Source organism: Uloborus diversus, chromosome 9 (genome assembly GCF_026930045.1).
Source record: "Uloborus diversus isolate 005 chromosome 9, Udiv.v.3.1, whole genome shotgun sequence".
Lineage (NCBI taxonomy): Eukaryota > Metazoa > Arthropoda > Arachnida > Araneae > Uloboridae > Uloborus > Uloborus diversus.
The window spans coordinates 136,800,435-136,825,878 of record NC_072739.1 but is presented as its reverse complement, the minus strand read 5'-3'; the positions used below and the strand labels follow the sequence as shown (position 1 = coordinate 136,825,878).

The 25,444-nt window shown below is 34.0% G+C and overlaps 1 protein-coding gene and 1 long non-coding RNA gene across 2 annotated transcripts in view; one reads left to right on the top strand and one right to left on the bottom strand.

Annotated features, from left to right (window-relative positions):
* Nucleotides 1-8,574, bottom strand: part of LOC129230521 (uncharacterized protein C05D11.1-like) — a 52,349-nt gene extending 43,775 nt beyond the window's left edge. The window contains exons 1-2 of the mRNA XM_054864925.1: nt 8,451-8,574; nt 1,398-1,480 (exon numbers count right to left, since the gene is read on the bottom strand). Of these exons, the coding sequence (XP_054720900.1) occupies nt 1,398-1,480; nt 8,451-8,574 (207 nt within the window). The remainder of the gene's footprint in view (nt 1-1,397; nt 1,481-8,450) is intronic.
* A 1,452-nt stretch (nt 8,575-10,026) lies between these two features.
* LOC129230629 (uncharacterized) lies at nt 10,027-23,460 on the top strand. The gene is made up of 3 exons (XR_008581159.1): nt 10,027-10,227; nt 10,327-10,406; nt 23,356-23,460. It is a non-coding gene; the product is annotated as an uncharacterized LOC129230629 (long non-coding RNA).
* The last annotated feature ends 1,984 nt before the right edge of the window (nt 23,461-25,444 follow it).

The window sequence follows — 25,444 nt, the reverse complement described above, 5'->3', positions numbered from 1 at the left end:
ATAATCAAAAGGGGAAATTTTTACCTCAAAAAACAAAAACCAAATTTAAACACAGCCAATAAAAAAAAAGGGGGCAACCTTCTGAACGCTAATTTTAAATGAGATACTAATTTTAAATGAGATCGTGCAAACCATAGTTTTCCGATATGAAAATAGAGTTCCATTAGGCTTTAAAATGCTTTTAATTTTTTCCTGGTGATTTTACAGCCTTTTTTATTTGAAATTCGAAGGAAGTGAATGAACTCGATGGATATTTTTTGCGGAATCTCGAATGGCGTTAAAATCGAACTGATCGGATAATTATTTCGGGCAGAAAGTCATTTAATGCCATTTTCTGGTTCAACGTTCCTTCTCGGGTGCGCATCTGAAACAAACTGTGTATTTGTAAAAGGAACATACATACATACATATTCTTTGTATTATTTATATAGATATATCATTGCCCCAGTTCAACAGTAGGATATCATACCGTTATTCCTGGGTTTCAATGTCTTACTGTGGCTCTGAGGCGACAATATGTTAATCACAAAAGTAAACTTTATATATTTATACATAATGTGCACAACCAGAGCTATAATAGGGTTTAATCCAAGTGGTCTTCATATCAAACACATCACCACATGTTATTGAAATAATTTACTGTTCCAAGCACTGATTTTTTCTAATAATCTTTTATCAGCACAAAAATTCAATTAAATCGAGCAATAGTTAGATCTTGGAACAGTGATGACCAAAGGTTCAAATAATTATGTACCACACTTATCTAGGGCTGATGTTAATGCATAGCCAAGAATGCATGAAAAGAGGAATTGCTATTTTTGTGACTTATCTTTTAGCTACAGTTTGGGGTTACCCATCTTGGAATCAAGTACATTATTTGCAAAATATTCTAAGTAGATACAAGATTCAAATTAGAATTAATGCGCAATGCAATATTTCCTTGTAAACAGCATATTTGATGACTACTCAATTCTGAAAAAGTATAACAATCTTTCCTTTTATAGCTTAATTCTTCTATAGAAGAAGTTAATTCCTAGATGATCAGGCCTCATCTTATTAGACTATAAATATTGTTAGGTGTGAATTTTGGTTCAAAATAATATGTTTGGGAAACATTTTTGGCTCCTCTGTAAAGGGTTGCAGTGACCTGATTGGTAAGGCATCTGTCTCATAAGGAGGTTTTGGTTCCATGCCAGCCAATCAAAGATCCTCTGTGTTTGTTAATGGTGACAGAGGCAAGTTAAAAATATCAGGATCAGAAAGTCCTCCAAGTAAATCAATACCTCTGGGGTGCTGAACCAGGGCTTGCTTGGCTTCTTGTCTGGATCAAGAAAACAACGCTGTCTTCAATGCACCCCAGTAATTATATACACTACAAAGTAAACCAAAAAGCTCACCTTGTAAGGGTATTTCTCACTCCCCATGAACACCAGATGCTCAAGAGTATGAGGAAGTCCATCATCGTCATGGGCTTCAGTTCCTAAACAAGAATTACGGCATTAGTGTCGGTCAACAAAATAAAAGCTACAAGATATGATATAATAAAAGAGAACAACAGTGAAAGTCAAAAAAGTAAGACTGTCTGCAGAATAAGAATGATGAAGTAATAAGTGTGTATAATTAAAACCTATTATTCAAAGGAAAATAAAAGGTTTTAATTACACCATGTTGATAAAGCCTTTTATCTTAACATGTGCAGTAATATTAAATGGATGTATTAGAAAAACAGTGATGTTAAAATTTTACAAATTGAATCAATTATGGATTGCATTTATGGGTGACTGTTTAGTTCAATGCAAAAAAAAAAACTAAAATGCATTACAACCTACCCCCCATTACAACCTACTTATTTAGAATCTTTGTGTCAAGCCCAAATAACTTCCCCACTCTCCACCATTTCCCCTTCTGTTTGTCATAGTTAGAGCACAATGAACTTTTCCTCCACCTTGCTTCTGCATCACATAACATTTGCATAAGCAATATGAAGAAAAAGTTCATGTTCTTGCAGTCTTTTAACATTCAATTTATTAAACAAGCTATAATTTCCAAGCATTAAACTACAGTAGAGCCCTGATTTTACATTGATTGTTTCATACAATATCCCGCTTCTGAGGTTCTTTTCTGCTGGCTTCTTAAATGGCTATACTGATAATCAATGGTAAAATATCAGATTTTACATCATCCTTTTCCACACATTCCGCTTAATGCATTTCTTTGTAAAAAAAAACAAGATGTTTCATCTACAGGACTAATAAATTTAGTTTTTTTCTTTATTTATTTGTCTTTTTTTTCCCTTCCCCAATATAAATTTCTTTTATTAGCTGTTTGAAAATGCTCCGGCATTCTTTCAGTTCTGTTTTAATCAGGGCTGTGGAGTCAGAGTCGGACTGATTTTGGGGTAAAGGAGTCGTAGTCTTCGAAAATATGCCGACCCCGAGTTTCTTTTTTCCCTTAATTTTCACTGACTCTCCCTGCATTTTTTTAAAATTGACTACCAATTAATTTGATTATATGCATAAAGGCCTACTATTAAGAAAATGCTTGTCATTGTGGCTACCAGCTGGCTTGATCGTTTATGGAACTTTATGTAACAGTTACCTACATCGTCTCGTAGTTTGCTTATTTTCTAACTTTATTTAACTGATAGCAACTACCGGCAAACAGTTTTGTTGTCTAACATTATCTAATTAATCACTTTCAAATAGTGAAATAGTGAAAGGAATGTATGTATCGCTAGAGCAAGTTGGGAAACTTCTGAGGGTGCTTGGTAAATTCAAATAAGTGTTGGTACGAAAGCGCAAATTAGGGGTGCAACATCGATGTCGATGTTTTGGAAACATCGATGTTTTTGTTAGAACATCGATGTTTTTAACATCGATGTTTTACTTTCAATGTTTTCGGAATATCGATGTTTTGGTTTCGATGTTTTTGTGTTATAATTGAAAATTATAGTAAAAATTTGCTCCAATTTTCTCGCGAGGTAATTAAGTTTACTTATGGAATTGCTCCAAAAATTTCATTTATTTGCACACATTTAAAAAGATTGATTTTTCTGTGTAAAGGATGATTTTTGAAAGGATATCACTACAAGATGGTAAAAGATAACTGGAGGGTGAGGAAGAGGTCAAAGCTATTGGAAGAACTCGACACTGGTAGTCTGTTGCCAGAACCTACAGTCGATTCTAAGGCTCCAATTCTTAAACTTAAGGAGAATCCTATATATTACTGCGGTGAATATTATAACTGAAAAAATTCAGAACTGTTAAAAGTTGTGTCGAAGTATTTGATAGAGATGGCAACTTTTATTTCATTGGAAAAAGTTTTTTCTCTGCCTGGTGGAATGGTCAGAGAAAAGAGAAATGCGCTTAATCACCAAATATTGGGGGTTACTTACCGTCTACCCAGGGGCGGATACAGACTAACAATTTAGGGGGTTCATGCTAAAGAGTGAACCCCCTAAATTGTTAGCCCCCTCCCCCTCCTCCATGAATTAACTTATGGTTTTTAGTATGAAAAATTTCTGAAACTGCTTAGGTGTTTAAAAAATACCACATCTGTCAGAAATATGGCACCTAATAGGACAAAAACCTCACGAATACATTTTATAAACAATTAAAAGCAGTAGTATTTCAAATATTTACTTTAAAAAATAATTCCAAAACTGAAACAAAAATTGAAATCATTTACATTTTATCCATAAAGTGTTTGAATACAATGCGAACGGAAAAAAATTTCGACGTTTTAGGGGGCGTCATGACCCGTATGGCCCTCCCTTTGTATCCGCCACTGATTAGGTGGGCACCCCTGCGAGAACCTATGTATATTGAGGTTTTGCGATAACACGGTACACAAATTTTACATTTCCTGCACGATAATCAATCCTAACACCGATTTAAATTAATAAACTATTTACAGCACATTTAAAAATAACTCAGCACGACTAAAAACTGAACTATCTAAAACTTACAACAGAAAGAAATTCTAATAGAGACTTTACATTTAAAAAAAAAAACATTTACGAACTCTAATGTTTTATCGATTGAAGCGATGCCTGAAGCTTTGGATATAGTTTTACAAAAACTATCATTGATTAAATTTGTTGCTTATAAAAAGCAAACGGGCATCAGACACTTCTTGGTTACTTTTATTATACTGGCTCCTGAACCCAGCGCCGCAGACTAACTGTCTCAAGAAAAGCTATTTTTACTGTCTACATATTTTAAATACATATGCTATAAATAGAAAAGTGATAGTTAATCCCCCTCCCCCCAAAAAATCGAGAACTATTTACTGTTTCTTATTATGGTATCGGTCCGGCTTTTTTTTTTCTTTTCAAACAGTCATTTTCACTACTCAAATGCAATGAACCTTGAAACCGATGACAAAGTATTGTCGCAGATTTTGATGGAAGGAGGGGTTCATTACCCCCATGATCCCCCCTCCTCCTTGTATACACTTCTTGCGGTTTTGATCAAGTTTTTTATTCTTTTGAGCAAACATTCAAATACTGTTGCGGGTTTGGGGGGTGGTGTTATGACCCCCTCACTTGAATCCTCCTCTGCGTCTACCCCCAACAAGCCATCCCTGAATTACTCACAATTTGTGTTTAATTACATAGCACTAACAGTACAAAACATTCCTTGCTCTTAATAATAATTGTCAGAACTAATTTTGTACTTTTAATATAATTTGCACAACTCTTTCTCATCATACAACTGACTGTAAGTGCTATGATATATTTTTTCGCAGATTTAACTAGTTTGTATTAATTGTTGCATGTCTTTTTATCATTTTTTGTCTTATTATAGTACCAAGATGTTGCGAAATTATTCCTATTAAAATGTATTCATGATTTGCAGTTCAGTAGTTTCAATATATACGTGGGGTTCGTAATCTTTTGTATTGCTTAAATTAGACGCAATGCCAAACGAATCCCCTGATCCATTAAGAAACATTTGTTAGAGATTATCATCTATGTAAGTTTGTAGTGTAGTGTATTAAAAAATGTATGTTAAATATTGACAAAAAGATCGATGTTTTAAAACATCGATGTTCGGAAACATCGATGTTTTTTGGTCGATGTATCAATACCATCGATGTTTTAATTTCCAACATCGATGTTTTGCCATCAATGTTGCACCACTAGCGCAAATCCAAAACATCCAATAAAATATAAATGTTTTTTTTTAAATCTAAAGACTTTATCTAGGAGAGCTTGCTTATCACTGAAAAGTATAAAATGAAATTAGTACATGATTGCTTGGTTACAACACTCAATAATTGTAGTTAATTCTAAAATCTTCATATTAAGGTTAATTCTGAAGCTGCCAATAAAATTAAAATTAAAAATTGAGTCAAGAAATGCAGGTACAGTAAAAGCTATTCGTACAAAACTGTATACGCTGCATTTTGTGTAAAATTTGCTCCAGACGTACATGTACCCTACCTTTCTCCGCAATATAGTGCAGTATTTTTGTTGAAATTTTTAAAATGAAGTTCAAGATTTATTATAGGGAAATTTTTCAGAATTTAAGTATCAGGGGTCTGTCCAGAATTTTCACAGGGTCCGTTTTTTGTGAAAAATAAAATAATTTTGTGAAAAATCAATTATTTTTGTGAAAAATAAAATGAAAAAAAATTTTTTTCTTGTAAAAACGAAAGTTTTGACTCTTGAGATGGTGGAAACTGCATCATTAACACTTAAAGTTGAGTGTTTTCTCTCTTTTCTGTTGAGAATATCATTCTTGAGTGTTTTTTCTAGTATTTGGGGAGAGGGGGGAGGCATCGCTCACTGGGAGATGGGCACACCTCAAGTATCAATATTTATCTACCATTCTACATCATGTTAAATTATACTAGAAATGTGTTTTGTATAGTATTTAAAAATAACTGTAAGAAAAAAAATTAAGCAGGGGTTCAGCATTTAACTTTTCAAGACACAGTTTAAGAGCGCAGAGTTTCGTTCAAACCTTATAAACTCCGTGATTTTCACAAAGATAAAAAAATATTTTATTTTTTTACCTCTTAACTAAGCGTACTAAACATCGAAAATTCGAAAAATCAGATTTCCACAGCGGATGCAAAGAGATTGCAATCCTCAAAGTGAAGGAATCAAAAGTATAAAAAACGGCTTGTAAAATAAATATTTTTGATAAAATTACTTTTGAATTGCATTTTAGAGTCCTATGATAAACATATCATTAATATCTGGACACAGTTGAAGCAAAAATAAATAAATAAATAAAATAAAAAATAAACCATCGATTCAGCATTTTAATTATTGACTCATAAAAGAAAATGGAATCCCCCTTTGTTACAAAAATAAAGAGACTTTTCATTTATTTGCATCCTAATAAAGTGAAGTTAGCTTGAAAAAAAGAATAAAATATGATTCTCATATCGGATGTAAAAAGATTGTGTTTTTCAAAATGTAGGCATCTATAGAAAAAAATAACGGTAAATAAAAGTTTATTTAAAGTTAATTATCCTTTTTAGTATTGAAAAACCAAACCCATATGACTTTCTCCCAAAATAACAGTTTAACATCGCACCACCAGACATTAAGTGGCGATAAGTTTGAATTTTGTAACCCTATCTGAAGCGATCACATCCGCCCCCACCCATACTATCCTTTGCAGTTCTAAATTCATTTCGCTGTATATTATTGATGATTAAATCATGAGTGGGGAGAAAAGTGCTCACTACACCTATTCAGAGAATGTTGACGCTTTTCCAAAGAAGTTTACAACAACACCGCTGCATAAAACAAACAAGCAGAATTATTACCCAAACTGACTTTCAGCTGTTAATTTCTTTCAAAGAAACCAACAACAGGCATTATATTTATTTGGCGGTAGTAATTATTTATGGCTTGCAGGAGCATCACAAGAGTGCCGATTTTTTTTTCTTTTGCGAAATTAGCTGATTTCGTATAAGTTGATTCCTCTAATTTAATTTTAAATATACTGTATTATTTTAATTTGAGATTTGCTCTTTCAATAAACAATTTGTGAAAGATCCGTTTTTGTTTACCCGAATTTTGTGAAGGGTCCGTTTTGGTTGATCGGATTTTTGTGAAAGGTCCGTTTTGGTTGATCAGATTTTTGTGAAGGGTCCGTTAACGGACCCAAATTTGCTCTAGCCAGACCCCTGAGTATTCCAATTTTTATAAACACTGAAACTAAGTTAAGGTGTCACCCACCAAATGGGTGTAACCGGGGCGGGGGGGGGGGGGGGGTTTCTTAAGAAAAGTTTTTTGACTTAGCAAAAAAAGTTTTTTTTCTCTTGAAACTCTTTCTCTCACTCTTCTCTGTTCTTTTAAAAATTGAAATCACAGGATTTGATCAACATCTATTTGTTAAACATTAAAAGGGAGCAAATTAATCATTTGCAATTTTTTTTTTAAATGGGATCTTTTAGAAATCACAACTATGGGATAAATTGATTTTCAAATTGAATTTCTAATGTGTATGCATCTTCAGTTTACAATAAAATACAACGCGACAGTTTCATACAAAGGGATTAATACTTCAATCTCTGTTTAGGGGTTGATCCCCCCCCCTTTCCATGAGGGGGAGGGTAATCTGAAACAATTAATAAAAAAAAACTAAAAAGCCGGAGTCGGAAGTTTCAAAATCCTGGAGTCAGAGTTGGACATTTTTTTCTTCTGACTCTGCAGCCCTGGTTTTATTGTCCCTCCTCTGTGAAAGTAGTTTCTTCTGATTGCTCAATCTTCCTTCATGAAAATTAAGGACCAAAGCTGCAGACACCCTTCTTGAAAATCTCGATCAGTCGATGATGCATCTATTGTCTTATCACAACATGAATTCCTTCAATATCAGATTTAACACCCACTTTTGTTGTCAATTATAAAGACAAAAATGAAATAATGATTCAGCTAATCAAGAGATTTAAAGCATAAAACCGCTAAAAATTTTTACTCGCAAATGCCAACCAAGATGAAACAAATCTACAACCTAAGAAGCACATTTGTAAAAATTTATTGGTGCAGAGAATGTTCTATAAATGCAATTGTTAAAAACAAAAAATAAGTAAAGATCACATTATTTTTTTCACTAGTTCTTTCAATAAGTGTTGATTCTTAAGCAATATGCTTAGATTTTTAACCCTGCCTCCATTTTTTTTTTGTTTTCTTGCTTGGTACCTTTTTGATTACTGGTCCAACAGAATACATAAAATCAGAGAGTTTTGAAAATAAGAAATTGGGCGAACACAGAATCAGGAGTTTCCTGTTATTTTCATAAATTCATGCTTTTTCCTTTAATTAACCATTGGAAAATTGTAATTTATACCACAAAGATACATTATTAAAATATTTATTTTTCAGTTTCGGCTGCATTTTTTCAAATTGTAAAAAGAACATTTGACTAAATATAAAAAAGAAATAAAAAAACTCTCTGAAGAAAAGTCAAAAAACATTAATGTACTACCGAAGCATAAATAACCGCCAACGAGAGGTCCGTTTGCTTCAGCGATGCAAATGGACATTCCACTGTTCTTCGATACATATTTTGACAACTCGGCACCTCCATCTGTTAGAATTTGGCTTTGCATTCATAGTTGGAACTACAGATAGGCATGACAGGATATCTTAGATGATCTGAGCAATGCTAGCAGGTGAAAAAAAAACAAAAAGTCAGAAACCAAATGAAGGAAAAGTGACTACATATGAAATTAAACTACTGATCTCATGCTGATAAAACACTAGAATCTATGTCAGATATCGACAACCTGGTTATCATAATCCAGAGACTGCAGATTTGTCCTTGTTATGGATTCATCAGTATGGGATAGTGAATAACTGAGGCTGGAGATCCGAATGTAAAATTCATGGACTAACCAAGTAAAAATAAAATGCATGCTGTTTGCAATGAAAAAATAAAAGAATAAATGTCAAGAGAAAAACAATGCATATAAAGTTCAGACTCCAATGCAACAACTGATAAGTGTAAGAACAGACACAGGTCTATGTGAAGGGGGAACCAGTAATTTTTTTTTTTTTTTTAGTTTTCTTTAAAATGGGCTGCAATTAATCTGAACATTATGAAAAACTCTTTTGAAGAGGAAGAGACATCGGATAGTAAGCAATCCGGCTCATTTAACATGACGAGATTTCATATTAGTTTACATCTTGCCAAAAGAAAAATCTGTTTATTCTGTAGGCCACGGATTCTGAACCTGGAGGAAGGATTTTCTAAAGCTCACAGCAAAAAATACAATTCGTATGAAGAAAGGAGCCCCTTTTAGGTTCTTGAATCATTAACACAAAACAATTTACTGGTAAGTGAGCAACCACACTTCGAATATCACCATACATTTGCGTTTCACTTGCATGGATCTCAGTAAATGACATGACAATCAATTTAGCAGGTCGTAAATATTTCATCAGCATGAGTCTATATATAAACTATCATTTCTGCATTAAATGATACAATGAAAATAATAAAAATTTTAAATCTCTCACCAAAACACTCCCGCACGAAGAAACGAAATCAACACCGGTATTTAAGAAAGTGTTGCCATAAAATACATTTAGTTTATTTAATACATGTATTAAATGCCTTTGAAAAGGACGACGATAAAAACATTTTCAAAACTAAAGCGCATTCCTTACATTATGAATCTCGCATGTTCAATAATTTCAAGCTTTCTTTGATGTAAAAAAAAAGTAAACATTCGATATAAACTTTATTCTAGCATTCAGTGCCATAGAGTTTTATAACAGTGTTTATATTCACTTGAAAAATTATTTAAACAAAATATTTTAATGAGTTGAATCAATCAAGTGCTTAAAAAGAAAGGAGAAATGATAAATAAAAAAAATGAAATGATTTTGTTTTTTTACTAGGTTAGAAACCAAAACAAACTGTGACTGTATAAAGTTTCTGTTTTGTTTTTGCCATTCGTTTGACAACAACCACTTATGGTTGACCAGCTGTGTTCGTTGTACCAGTTATCGACAATCTGTTTCTTCACGACTAAGAATCAGAGCGTGACACACGCACTTTGTACTTCATTGTGATCGGACACATCGGAAAACAGCATGAAAAAAACTCCTGCTGAACTGAACATTTTCCAAATCATGTTGAACTTTCAGTAGGGCTAAAGTTAAAACCAAGAATTTGCAATTGCGGCTCTTTTCAACCTATGAATCATCGTCCTTTTTAAAACTTTTACTGCAACCCAAATTTCACTTCATTCCACACGGTACGCTTTGATTTTTTTTTTAAATCAATCTTTTTACTAATTTTTTCCAGTCTTAATAATGAATTGTAGTTTTTTGCTAATAAAAAATAATTTTTTCAGATGCATAAATCATTCTTAGAATTTGGTTTCCATGTGGAAGACTTGCTGTTCAAAAGGTTTAACTATCCAGTCTGTTGGCGGTAAGCTTTCCATTCCTGTTTTTATGTATATTTGTGTAAAGAAAATGAAACATGCTGTCAGAAGTCTGCATGTTTAAATTTTATGTTCAGTCCATTTTTGTGATGACAAAAAAATAATTTTCTACCGTTGAATTTACCACCGTAATATACCTTCTGCATTTATTTTTCTCTTCTTTCCAATGTGTTTGCTATTAATATTTAAAACATTACTTTACTACCCCCATCTTGGGATCTTGAGTTACTTGGAAAGTCATGCCTAATGTGACCCAGATTTTTCAAACTAAAAGTCAGGACACATGACGGGGGGAGGGGGGGGGTAGAATAGTTTTTTTTCCTATAGGCTTATTATTTTACGTAACAAAAAAATGCCAATGAAATAACTCAAATGTACCAATGAAGAACAGCTCCTCCTCTTCAATCCAAATCATGGTGGAGGTAGTTCAACATATTAAACATTAAAGAATATCATTTTACATGGTGTTCTGAAGTTTACTGACAGCAAAAAATCGAAAAAAGCGTTTAAAAATCTAGATTGTATGTTATATTTCTTGTGTAACGGAATTTAAACAAAAAAAGCGGGACTTTTTTGACAAAGCAGGACACTTTGGCGGGACATTCCCGTAGCGGGACAGTAAGACAAAAAGCGGAACGTCTTGTCACATTAGTCATAGCCTTTTATTGGTGATTTTCTATTGCTGTGACAGGATTTTAGATATCACATCAAGGTAAAAAATAAAAACAGCAAAAATAATTCCGCCAATATTTTACGCAATACCCTGTGAAAATAAAGAAAAATATGGCAATATTTGGATTGTGTGTGATATACTTAAAGTGAGTTTAGAAAACATTTAGAGCAGCAGTTACCAACCTTTTTGATTGTGCGGCCCACCAGTTATGTTGAAAACATGATTGCGAAAACCAATCCATTACTTTTACAGCCAAAATTTATTTACTGGGGGGGGGGGTCCTGTTTGTAACTGGTCTTAAGTGTAAATAGTACCATATTAGGACTGAAAGTGCGTTAAAAACAAGAGTTCTGGTGATGTTAATCTCTCTTTCTCCCCTTATGTTTCACCACAGATGTTTAATATACTGTACAAGAACAATTTTCAAAATAATTTTTAAGGAAGAAACTAATTTTATTGCATTCACTTAGCTGTCATAGCTGTAAGGAAACTCAAGAACAAATTATCAAAGTTAAAGCTCCATGGGATTTTTGGTGTTGTTTTTCCTCTCCAAGGGAGTTGATATCTAAACTGAAACTGGATAGTTTTAGTCTCAAATGATTTGCAACATTCAACGCATTTCAATATTTTTTTTTAAAACTGCAATGAAAAGTCTCATTCAAATAGATAGGCCGAAAAGCCCCTCAACTGCCTCAATTCACTAGTATAGTTCAGGGCCAGATTTAGGGGAGGGCATGGTGTGGCTGCTGACCCAGGGCCTCCACAACAAAGCGGCTCCAACTCTAAAATTTTTACAAAATATCCTAACTTTTACAGGTCGAAAATATCGGATATTATACATATATATATAAAAATATTCGGATATATATCAAAATATCGGATATTTTCGAAAATATGATGATCTTTCGGACCCTGATTAGGGGCCTCCACTCCATTGTTGCCCCGGGGCCTCCACACTTCCAAATCCGACCCTGGTATAGTTAGTCATGCCAGTTCAGTGAAGGAGAAGCACTTTTAACCTGCAGTTTGTGGGAATTTTCATTAAAGAAGTTTCTGATTCAATAGATTTCATTTTCAATTATAAGCTAAAGTTCTTAAGAAATATGAAAAATCTTAATCCTAAAGTTCCTTATTGGCAATGAGCCAGGGAGAGCTGTGACGGTGTATCTAACAAGTAAATTTTCGCAAAAACGGTAATTATACCCCAAGATTTATCTTGGTTCAGATTCTCGACCAGTGTCCATGGCCCAGTAACGCTGTTTGGGGCCCACTTGTGGGGCACGGCCCATGGGTTTGGAACCGCTGATTTAGATGCAGGCCTGTGATTTGAAGGGAGTCAATTTACCCCCCTCCACTTCCCCTAGGGTGGCCCATGTTACTATGGTGAAAATTGAAGTGCCATAAAAATACTGGGGCACCCCCTAATTTTGTTAGACCTATACAAGAGACTTTTTCTGTGAAGTTTTGTTACTGTACTTAAAGTAGAAGGTGGTGCCCAAAGGAGCTTAATAAATAAAAACCTACAAAATTTGTGGCTTCACAAGACAGTGCAATATTAAAAAAAAATTCTTCTCTACTATTACTTTTTAATCACTAGATCAATTAAACAGTAAAAATTAAGTTACAATCTGGCACATGCACACTTGAAAATATATTTTTATTATATAATGATTTGAATTATTTCAAAATTGAGTTCAAAAGTTCCTTTTTGGTGGAAGTTGATGAAACATGTCTTCTATTTCTCTCTATTACTTTGAAAAGAAACTGCTTTTCTTCCTCATCTGTAGGAAGGAATTTATTATAATCTTTGAAAAGTTTGACACCTCTTTCGGCAGTATCATTCACAGCATTAATCTCACCTATAAGCTTTTTTCCTTTGACATACTCTTCATTTTCATCCCATTCTTCGGGTGGTAAATTGAGAAAAGATTGATTAATTTCTAATTGTTCAAAAATTACAGCCAATGTGTTCTGTTGCAAAATCTGCTAAAGTAATTTCTTCCATATTTTTGTTTCTGAAAGCATCAGAACTTGCACGTACTTTCCTCGATTCTTCAGATTTGATAGCTTACTTATACAAATACAAATACAAAAGTGACGACCAGCAACAGGCTCTGGGCTCAGCTAGTAACATCTTTCGTTTTAATAAATTTAAACAGCTGAATCATGTCCCCTCGGTCTCTTCTTTGCTCAAGACTGTACATTTTTAGTCTTCTAAGCCTGGAATCATAATCTAAGTGGGAAAGTCCACTTATTAGCCTTGTAGCCCGCCTTTGAACCCTTTCCAATACATTAATGTCTTTCTTAAGATAAGGAGACCAAAACTGAACAGCATACTCCCAAATGGGGTCTTACCAAACTTCTATATAAGGGCAGAAGAACTTCTTTAGATTTATTTGAAATAGATCTTATTGATAAACCCAAGCATCTTATTGGCTTTGTTGCTAGCAATGCTGCACTGTTGGCTAAACTTTAAATCCTGACTTATTAGGACCCCCAGATCAGTAACTTTGTCCTGCCTGACTAATGACTGAACCTTGCAAATAATAACTTGTACACTTATTTCCATGCCCTAAATGTAGCACTTGACATTTCCCAACATTAACAGCCATACCCCATTTATCAGCCCACTCCGTAATATGATCTAGATCCTCTTGCAGCTGATTTGCTTGTTCTTCATTTTCTACAGTCCCCATAACTTTGACATCATCAGTAAAACAATTCATGTTCCCAGAAATATTTTTGTGAATATCGTTCATAAAGACAATGAACAAAACAGGCCCTAACACTGATCCTTCAGGAACCCCACTTAAAACCTCACTCCAATTAGAATAATTTCCCCTTACAACTACCCTTTGTTTCCTTCCGGTCAGCCAGTTTTTTACCCAAATGAAAGTTTTCCCTCCTATTCCTATATCAGCTAATTTGCTAAGTAGAGCAACATGCGGTACCTTATCGAAAGCTTTTTGAAAATCAATGTAAACAAACATCTACAGGCTTCTTATTGTCCAAAGCCATGGTAACTTTGTCATAGAAATGTAATAAATTAGTTGCACAAGATTTACCTTTCCTAAAACCGTACTGAAAACTAGTCAATAGATTATTAGTCTCTAGAAAATTTACTATCTTAATTTTCATCAATGTTTCAAAAATTTTGCAAAACCACCGAAGTTAGACTCACAGGTCTATAATTTCCCGCACTCCCTTTAGACCCTTATGGGTCTACTTGTTTATGATTTGTTTTTTTCTCAGAAGAAATGACATTATCTGAAAATAAAGCCAGACCAACCAGTTCGCCTGATAAATACCACAAGTGTCTTTCTAAGACTTCACTGGCTTTTTTACTTATTTTTAAAATCAATTGAATTCACATAATATTTTTTTAATCTTTCCAAAGTTGCAAGTCATTTGCCGGAGCTTCTGTACTTAAAGAGGCTTCAACCCAGGTTTTTATTGTACAAAAGGGCACCAAACTTTACAAAACATTCAAGGTCATATTGTTCTTTTTTAGTAAGCTTTAATACATCTTTCTGATTACAGAAAAGATATATCTTGATACCATAGATAAGTTTAGCCATCCACCTTGCATAGTGAACAGTGCCGAGTGCCTGCCATTGTATTTTTGGTGGTGTGTCTCCTAGAACAATCGTGAGTTCTACGAGTTCCTTGTAATCATCTCTAGAGCAGAATTTTACCGCAGATAAAGTCTTAAGTGTCGATACTCTAAAAATATCTGTATCAGTTGTGAGTTCCAAATTTCAAATTTATCTCTTTCTATTCCATTCCATACAGTTTTAAATCTTTTAAATAGAGAAATTTCTGGAGAATTGGATTTCCCTAAACATAAAGTAAATACTTTTGCTCATGTTAGTTCAAACATATGATGATGACAAGCTAACCACATCAGTTGTCATCCCACTTTCTGTTCTAAAATAAATAGCACATGCTCCTTTAATGTGACCAGTGTTTGTCGAAGTTGTATCAAAGCTCATAGCTTGAACTTTGTCAACAATGTCCCATTGTTCTAATAAGCTGTAAACAGCTGTTGCAATATTTTTTCGAACCCAGATGATAATTTTGGTACTCCAAGTACTTTTTCGTCACCATTTCCAGTAACAGCTAAACGATCTACAGTTCATGAAATCCCACCGCCAGCTCAGTCATTTCCAGCCAAGGACTGCAGTTTTGTTCTTATTACCACTCATCAGCCCAGCATAGGAAAGTGACTGAGCTGGAGTTCCTTCACCTTTAATATCAGTCACTTTAATTCACTTATAACTAAACTGAAGAATGAAAATAATGTAAATGTTCCTAAAGAGAAAAAAAAAACAAAATCAAAACTAAAATAAACTGTAAACAAATAAACATCAGATACTTGCATAACTTAAGTACCAAATAAAATAAACTTATTAAAATCAAAACTTTTCAAATAAAAAAACAGCAAAGTTTTATAAGAATGATGCACAAAAATGTCGACAAAACTAATGTTTACAAACATTGCAAATATGAGGTTAAAGTTAATGATTAGCTGTTACAGTTATATTATGTTACTCATAAAAGTATACATTTATAAAGGTATTACTAAATCAAAGTATGATTTTAAAAAGTAAAAAATAATTAATTGCCTTAACTTTTATTTGAACCTTTTATTGAAGAATCTTCACATTTTATATTTTTCATGTTTCTTGGGCATCGACTTATAATGGGAATACAGAGTTGAAGTTTTGCATGTAGCTAATTAATTACCATTTTAAAAAAAATTAAAGGGTGCCCAGAGCAATAACTGAAAAAAAAGTTTTTTTGGGCCACCCTAACCTCCCCCCTCGACTTTTAATTTTACTCTAAGTAGGCATGCTTTTTAATGTTTTCCTGTAAAATTTACATTGAGCACCCCCTCCCCCAGCAAAAAGTTTTAAATGAAAGCCCTGTTCTGACTCTGATCCCGAAAATGGAAAAGCATCAGATTATTTCTCTGTTTACTTTTGAAGAGCAAATTTAGTTTTTTGTTTCAAGATCTATGTTGGATTTATAATCAAGTGCTACTGCGGCAGGATTTGAAAATATCATGATAGTTTCAAAAATATCCAAACTATCCGATATTTTGATATATATATCTGATACTTTCAAACAGCATAAACTAAAATTTTTTAAATAGTAAATGCATCCTCTAATCACTCTTTATTTTCTTATATTATTATTGCAAGACTTAAAAGTAAGGTCTCTTTCATTATTTGTATCTAATATTTTCATTTTACATTTCTATCAATTTAACTGGGGATAGTTTAGCATTAGCTGTTTTACTCATTTTCCTTGTTATCAACTTTTACACAGTTGTATGATTTAGATATAAAAAAATATGCATTGGTTGGTGCACAGTCATTAAACATGTGACCAATGTTTAACATTTAATTAGGCACTTTTAACATAAATTAAAATTGTTACATTACTAATAATTTTATGAATATAAAATTAAAAAGGAATTTTATAATACTTTGTCATATTAATGATGCATTAATACCTCATAAAAATATAGTACATAACTTTTTGGTTATATTTAATAATAAATGAACAAAAAAATTAATATAATTTTTATATTGAAAGTACCATAGTTGAAAAAATAAATATTAAAATCATCAAAAGGCAATGATGTTTTCAAAATATATATTGGATTATATCGGCGAACCCTGTTTTGCAGAGTGGAAAAGCAATATTCCTTGCACCCATTTGTGCAGTGGAAAACATGTATTGCATACAACCAACAACTAAGTGGTGCATCCAAGGGGAGGGTTTTGGAGCCACCCTTTTCGCCAACCCTTGATTTTCATCACATATCGCAAATCTTAAATGTTGGGGGGGGGGGAGGGGCTCACCTCATGGTTTGTGGATGGTTTGAAATCAACCTATATGATATTTTCATTACTGTTTCAGAGAAACTCAAATATTTTTCTTGGGGGGGGGGGGGAGCATCCTCTCCCTACTACAGCACTGCTTATATGGTAGCTAATATACCTATAAGGGTGGTTATGATTAGTGAAGCTACAGAGCACTAAATACCAAAGCCTGTGCCAATTAATGAATGACTGAATCTTCAGCTGCTGTACATACTGAGTTTCAGCATTAAACGCACAGTAAAATGTTTATAACCTTTTAATTATAGTCACTATATTTTAATATTCTTCGTTTTGTCCTTTCAGCGTACTCTATTTTTTATGTAAATGTCACAATTAAGGTCATGTATGAGGAGAAAAGACATAATTCCTAAAAATGCTGAAACATTGCATCATACTTTATAGTTGTAAAATAAATTATCAAAACAATGTGAGGTTAAGGAACTTTGCATAATAAAAGAATGATAATTTTTTTAAAAAAACAGAGCATTTAAATTATTAAACTAGAAAACATTTTTTCGTGTAACAATAGTCAATAGGTAACCTGAAGCACTTTTATTGATGAACTTAGACAATCGGCTCTTTTTTTTTAATTCTTAGTGTTTTTTATAGCGATGGGTTATCATTATGAACTTCAATCAATGGCTAAAATTTGTCAAATTTTTAGTATTATCTATTAAAGAAAACGGATCACCTACTATACTTAAAATTACAAAATGAAATATAATTAAAAATAAATTCCTAACGGATGCTCAGTCCTGGCATGTATTAACTGTAGTAGGAAAAAAAACAACGACTCTATTTAGCTGTAAGTTACCTCCTTTCACCCAGTGCCCAGACAGAACTACCTGCAATGCACCAGTGCCCAGTAGTGATATCCAGAGACTGCGGTTTCAACCTTAATTATCATTCATATTTAATAAGAACAGAACTGCAATCTCTGGATTCAGGGATCAGGGATGCTCATCCCCTCCTAGAGCAAAGATGCACCCCCCCCCATCCCACAAAGGCATTCCTAGAGTGAGAGACCACCACAAAAAAGAAGAAAAATAGTCTCAACACAACCCCCCCCCCCCCCCCCGTAAAAATGTCATAACAAGGTTGGCGGTGGTATATCAGCACTTTTTTTTTAATTGCTTCGTTTAAATATTTCATATAGGACCCACCAGTAAGCTGAACTAACCGTTGGGTAAGTTCAGTGACCCACCAGTAAGCTGTACTGACCATTGGGTCCGTTCAGCTGACCGACCAGTAAGCTCGACTGACCCACCAGCCTAATTATTATGCAAATACAGTGGCTCCCAAAAGTCTTCGTACACCTACGACTTTCAACGAAATAGGCCTCAATCCATTGGTTAGAATTAATAGTTCGGAATAGGTATTTAATTATAAGATCTATGATCAATTTTTAACAAAACTACATGAAAAGTTTTTTAGGGGAATTTTTTTTTAATTAAAGTTTTAAAATTCCAAATTTTAGGCGATTTTCGATCATATTGGGATGACGGAGGGTTCGAGTCCTTCCCCCAAAAATTTTTCTAAATAAAAGCCCTAGAAAAGCAAACGTGGACCATATTTAAAAATGATGAGAAGGTTTTCAGGACTCTCCCCTGGAATTTTTTTACTATTGCTCCAAAAACTCTAGACGATCTTGAATGATATTATAAGCCCTAGGAGGCTCCAAAACCAATATAAGCTTTTCGAACCAAGTTTAGTATGTTGAAAAAATAATAAAATTGAATAAAAACAAAGCGCAAAAAAATTTCGGGCCCTTTCCAACTCTCCCCCCCCCCCTTCCAGATCATGCACAAAAATTTCTCTTGACTGCCTTTAGCAGGATCCCTCAGGTCAGGAATTTTTTCCTTTTTTTTTCAGGGATTTTCCTTTCTCTCCACTTTTTGCTCTGTGCCATGCCAAGGTTTGGTTTTCGCCCATGCAAGGCGGTCCGTGGGTCCTTTTTTTTTCACTTTTAGGCAGATTACCGAATATGCCGTAGCCTAGGGCCCCTGCTATTTGGGAGCCCCAAATTGGCTAAAACTGTGTTAGAAAAGGGCAAAAATTGTAATGTTTGGCTACAAGAGGGCTCCGAAAAAATTTCTGGTCTGAGGCCCCCGATATATTTATCGGAAGTCAACGTCGATAGGTTCTGGTGTTCTAGGGGACTCCAGAACCAATATAAGCTTTTTAAACTGAGTTTGATTTACGGAATTTTTTTATTCAATTGAATGAAAACAAAACTCAAAAATTTTCGGGCCCCTTCTGACTCCGGGCCACTCCGCGTTGCAGGGTCGTGCGGCACGTAGTTACGCCAGTGCCCTCATCATCCAAAATCGTCTAAAACTTCGTCTGAGGATATTTCGAATTCGGATTTGGTCAGTTTCGAATAATTTCTGTGAGAGATTACTAAACCTCAACATTTATCCTGAAAGATGTCCTGTAGTTGCGTGTTTAGGACTTAATTTTGTAAATTGACGAGGAAGAGCTCTGAATCACATTCCGTCCACTAACTTCATCAAAAGTACCCTAGTAATGGGTTTTTAGGATTTTATTTCGAAAAAAAAAAACCCAAGGGGAGTGCCTACTGTCTCCTTCTCATAATTAAAGATCCTATAAAACTTGGTTCTTAACAATGAAATTTCTAAAAAAATCGGGTGAGGGTCTCCGAACATTTCCTCTTGTCATGGAAGATAACCTACCATTAGCATTTTTGACTTAAATTTCTAAAAAATTCCTTGGGATTATAGCCAATCTTCTCTTCCACCACATCATCAAAACTCGTCTAAAATTTTTTGTTTGGATCTACAATTCCGAAAAAATTAAGGAAGAGAGGCTCCAAATCCAAACTTTTTTTCTAACATTTACAAAGATGGCCCATAACTGCACCTCAGAAGAACGAAAAACCTCAAAGGAGACCTCAAGATAGAACCTAAAAATCAAATCAAAAAAAGAGGAAAGGTCCAAAATACTTCCTCTTACATAATTTCAACTAAGATGGTCTACAACTGAGGTTATTTAGGACATATCATTTTCATTTTCGAAAAATTAGAGAGCATTCTTTATCCTCCTCCTCGTTACCTTACCGTTACCGTTATCTACCTTATCGTTAAAAGCGTTTGAAAGTTCATTTTTAGGACTTCAGTTCCCAGAAATTTCAAATTCACTCTCCGAGCCTGAACCGTGCATAGAAGTCCCTAAACCTCTTCAATTATTATTTATAGGTTTCAATTATTCCAGGAAACAAGAAGAAGACTTCAAAAACAAAGAAAAGTGCGGCTTAAGTCATGTAGAGAATGTTTTATCATGATCTAGCTTCCAATCATAAATTTGATTGTTGAAGCATTCATATTTTTTTCGTAATGGGAAAGTTAGGTTTGAAATGACTTGAGCGCACTTTCCTTCGTTCGTGAAGTCTTTTTCTTGGAATAATTGAAAACTACAGGAACACTTCAGTTGCCCCTTCTTACCCAGAAAAGTTATTTTGTCCTATTGAGTGCATTATTAAAAGTGCTTAGTTTTTTTTTTTTTTTTTTTAATCTGTTGTTTTAAAATTTTTTCGTTTTTAAACAAAATTTTATTCTAGAATTAATTTTTTTTTTATCGTTAAATTGATGTTCCTTAAGATTAAACAAATCATTTAGTGAACTTCCGAAGTCTCCAAGTGGTCTTATTTGCTAGTATAAGCAAAAGTTATGGTTCAAAACATACAAGTTACTTGTGATAAAGATCCTAATATGTCTCTTTACTTAGCCCCGTTATCAAATAATGACTTAGATGAAAATAAAAGCCCAAAGAAAGCAACCGGAGGAGGGAGCCATTGAATAAATTTCATTCTTGGTCCCAGAGAAGCCTTGATTCAAAATTTTCATTATGATTGCTATTAACCCATTAATGCCTAGTGTCCCTTTTTAGGGACGGTCCAAAAATTGTGTCTCAATTTCCCAAAAGTAAGCATTTCAACTCAATAATTGTGTTCATTTATTACTTTAGTATTGTTTCAATTCGTTACTAGCAAACGGCAGCACATAATCGTTATAAAGTGTGTTCTGTAACCATTTTGTTATGATCTTCGTGAAGAATTTCATTGTTCACAATGTCAAGAACAAAAAAGTAAGTTTTCAAAATTTTTAACAAGTAAATCAATTTGTATTTGATACATATGTTACTTTGATCAATATTTCAGTTTACCTTTTCTTGCATTTTTGTAGATTTCAAAAATTTTATGGATTTTATAGCAATTTAAGAGCGTCCCTAAAAAGGGACGCTAGGCAGTAAAGGCTGCATTGTTGAATCGTTGCTAGTTTCTTGCTTAGAATTCATAATTGGCCTCAAAAGAAGTTATTAAATGTTTTTAGACTAAAAAATAGGCAATATGTTTTATTTTTAAAAATTAAAAAGACTAATTAATAATAAAACTACCTTTTTTTAAGATATTTCAGTAACAATTTTTTCTGCAATTTCGAAAAATACTTAGGTAAATTTGAAAAGCTAACTGTTTCAAAAATTAACTTCTTTAAAACCTGAGTTATTTTTTGACATTAATAATCTTCAGTAACTCATTGAGATTTTCTCATTGTTTTGTCTGACTTTGAAGAAGCCTTAGCACTTCTGGAACAGCTCTCTGATGATAAAGAATTCAAGGAGGCTGATATATGCATTTGTCCACCCTTCACAAGTTAGTGAAATTACTGACGAATACAGTGGGCCGGATGACTCAGTTGATGTTAATCAATTATCAGGTCAACAGTTGAAATCTTCTGCTACAATGACCATTAGAAAAGTTAATCAGGGTAAGGTAGTATGTGTTGGAGATAGTCAGTCAAGTGACAGTGATGATGTTGAGCAGCATCTTCCAAGCAAACGCAGAAAAATAAAGAAAAAAAAATACAGAAAGAAATTGGGTTAAGAAAGATATATCCATCAATAAAAAAAAATAATGTATGGAATGTGGAAACACCAAGCTTTTTGAATGTTGAATGGACACCAGTGTCAATATTTTGAAGAGTTTTTTACATATGAAATACTGGATGAATTTGTTTTTCAGAGCACCCTCTATGCTCGACAAAAAAACAATACATACTCTTCTCTAACGCGAGAGGAGCTGCGTTTATTCTTGGCTATCCTATAAACAAGTGGATATGCATGCTTGCCCCAGCGGAGACTCTACTGGAGTCCATCAACTGATGTCAACGACATAGCAATTAGTTCTGCAATGAGTAGAAATCGATTTGAGCCAAATTATGCAGTATTTACATTTTGCTGACACCAAACTAGACAAAAATGACAAAGTCGGAAAGTTTTTTTTTTTTTTTTTTTTTTCAAGTATTAAATCGTCGGCAAAAAAATATTTGTCGTTGAAAAAGCATGTACCCTCTGATGCCTAGCGTCCCTTTTTAGGGACAATTTTTCTGTTATTAATAAAACATTTATTTTTTGCATTAGATTTTTTTAATTATTTTTCCTGTCTATTAAACACTATTTGCAACCCGTAAACAAAAAATCTTTGAAAAAAAAAATGTCAGGCATTAATGGGTTAACATTGCTGTTGCAAGGCAAAAAAATGTGTAACAATGGATTTTATATTGAAACATTTAATGGTGAAATTACGTGAAATTTGCTGTTTTCTACCCTAACCGAAATAATTATTTTATTTTAGCATTTTAATTTTTCAGTTTTAAGTTGTACCTTAAGATTAAGCAAATCATTTAGGGAAATCCCATCGTCTCTAAGTGATCTAGTTGCTGAGATATAAGCAAAAGCTGGCCTCAGATTTTTCCGTGACAATCAGGCCAAGTATAGTAAAAGTGCTGAAAATGTTCTGGTCAATAAAAAGCACATGTAAATATTGTTCAAATTTTTATTCCTCATTCAAAACGTTTTTACTTACTTAAGTAAGAAATAAAATGTTTAAATTTATTTGCTTGTGTCATGTATTATAATAACCCCTGGTTTGGTGTTCCCCCAGTTTCGCTGACAACGAAATTTCCTTTCCCCCTGTTTTTCAGTTTCAATCTTACCTTATTGTATTTAAGGGGGGGGGGAGGAGGTTGTAAATGTCGGAGAACGAAGGAGTAGACCCCTGGTTTTGATTCATAATTAAAAACCATTTAGTCATGACATAGAGAATGAACTACCCTCTAAAACAATCAAAAGACCAGAATGAACTACCCTCTAAAGTGTCTAAGTGTAAAACAATCTAAAAACCAGCCAAGAGTGTGACCCCTTTTGAATCTGCGCGACACTGTTGTGGAGGGGGGGGGGGGCACTCCCGGTGGTCCCATTTGAATATTACAGAAATCTGGCCAATCTAATTATAACCCATTATGCTATATCAAGCAGTGAAAACAAACTTTGACTATCCCTTCTTTTTCCCACTAGGGATGGTCGGTCTTTGCATATCTGTGGCCATATTCACGTTTATTTACGAAACGGTAAAGACCATGCGACAAAAGTTGGTGTCGTCGCTGAGCAAGAGCTACCAAGATGATGGGCTGAGCATGTCCACCAGGGCTCACTCTGAGAGGTCATTGTTAGTCGACATGAAGGACCCTCGATGGCCGTGGAAAAAGTACGTATTTCTTCGTATGTTTCTAATTCTTTACATATTTGTGTTTTTTTGCTCATAAGATGTTGACCAGGAGACCATACGTTTGAGTAATTATGGAAAAAAATAATTGAATTATTAGCAATCAAAAAAGCATAGTAAAACATGCTTCTGGAAGCATAAATTATTTGCCCTCGTGTCCCCGTTATTGAAATATAAGGTCTTAAATGCCGTCATTTTAAGAGAACTCGCCAAGTTTAGCGAGTTACGGTGAGCAATGGAAGACATCTTTCACCTTGTTTGCAAATGGCCACATGTAACTTTCTATTTCTCGCCAAGTCTTTCCGACATCTTGATAACTCTCTATCTCGACAACGGGGTCACTAGGGCAGATATTTTTTGCCTCAGAAAATGTCTGAATATTGTACCGTTTTTACCTCTTGTGTAAAGATAACAAGAGAATGCATGGTCTTTTAGAGACGTTTAATGCGATCAATATTTACAGCTATATAACAAATTACAGATTATTTAATGTTATAAAGATATTTTTGAACTACGAGAGTCAAAATCCGTGGCTCCCCAGCTCTTTGCTCTACGAGTGTCTCCCCTTTGACCTATTTATTTTCTCTTATATACGGGGGTTCGTTTGGCGGGGGGGAATGCACCCCTGTTTACAACAGTCAGACGATGTTGACAAAACGGGGAAAAGACATTTTCCTTCTGCTGTCTGAGGTTTCAACTGCGTTGACAGGGTGGTTGAAAAATGTTCCCTATAGTGTCATAGACATCATATCACACCAAACGGAGAAAGTTTATGTGCACAACAAATGTCCAGCTCCAGATAAAATTCAGCTATTTTAAAGATCTAATTTCGAATATTTCTCAGAAAAGGGGAGCAAAAGCCGTATTTACGTGTGGTCCTATACTTATCCAGCTCCCATTCTGGTGACAGATATAAAACACCAGCGTAACATGTTTTTCTCACGATGAGTGTGATCTGGGAAAGAATTTCTAGATCGACCCCACACATCTGAATCGAAATAGCAAACAAGTGGAGGAATCGCATCGGTATTATATGATATTACGGTTACTACACTCAGAGCTGCCAACTTTTGAAAATACAAAATCGTAGCTGCATTTTGCAGCGGGGAGGGGGGGGGAGCGGCACTGTTTCAGAATCAAGCGGTGATCACTTGTTAACAGTTAGTATAAAGAACAAAATAATGATACTTAATGAATTTCAAATATGATGCAGAAAATATTAATACAAAATAAAAGATTTTACACTGAATATTTTAAGGTGGTAAATATTTTATTATTAGCTGTACCTTTCACCCGGTCGGCATGTCTTTGTGAAGCAACATGCTTGCGGCAGTCATCACGACCACTATCTTCATCAACTGAGCTCGTTCAGCTGAAAAATCGCTATTGCAAAATTGCAAATAGTACATCTTGCATAACCCATCTTTGAAGATGAATTAAGGAATGGCCAAGTGCTTTTATAATCTTCACGTTATTTTTGGCATTTTTTTCTGCTTTTTTTGCCGAAGAACCCATAAACTGCAAGAAAACTAAACTGATAGCAAACGTGTAGAAGTTTGATTTTCTGAACTTACTGGTTCAATTTTCATGCAGTTTATGATTTTTTGCATTCTCTTGCGATTTTAAATTTAAAAAAAAATACACACACACAGAAAATCGTAATTTTTGGACCTATTGTCGTAGTTTAAAGCTGCAATTTGTAGAAACTACGATTCTTTCGTAGCAGTTAGCAGCTCTGGCTATACTGGTTTCAACTTTTTTCATTTTTTTTCGCTGTTCGTGCAGTTCCCTGGTGAGTAGAAAGTCAAAAGTCTTGAGAAGAACGAGAATGGAGCAATTAAACTTCTTTATGTCACTGTTTTGAAGTTTTTTCAAACCTTA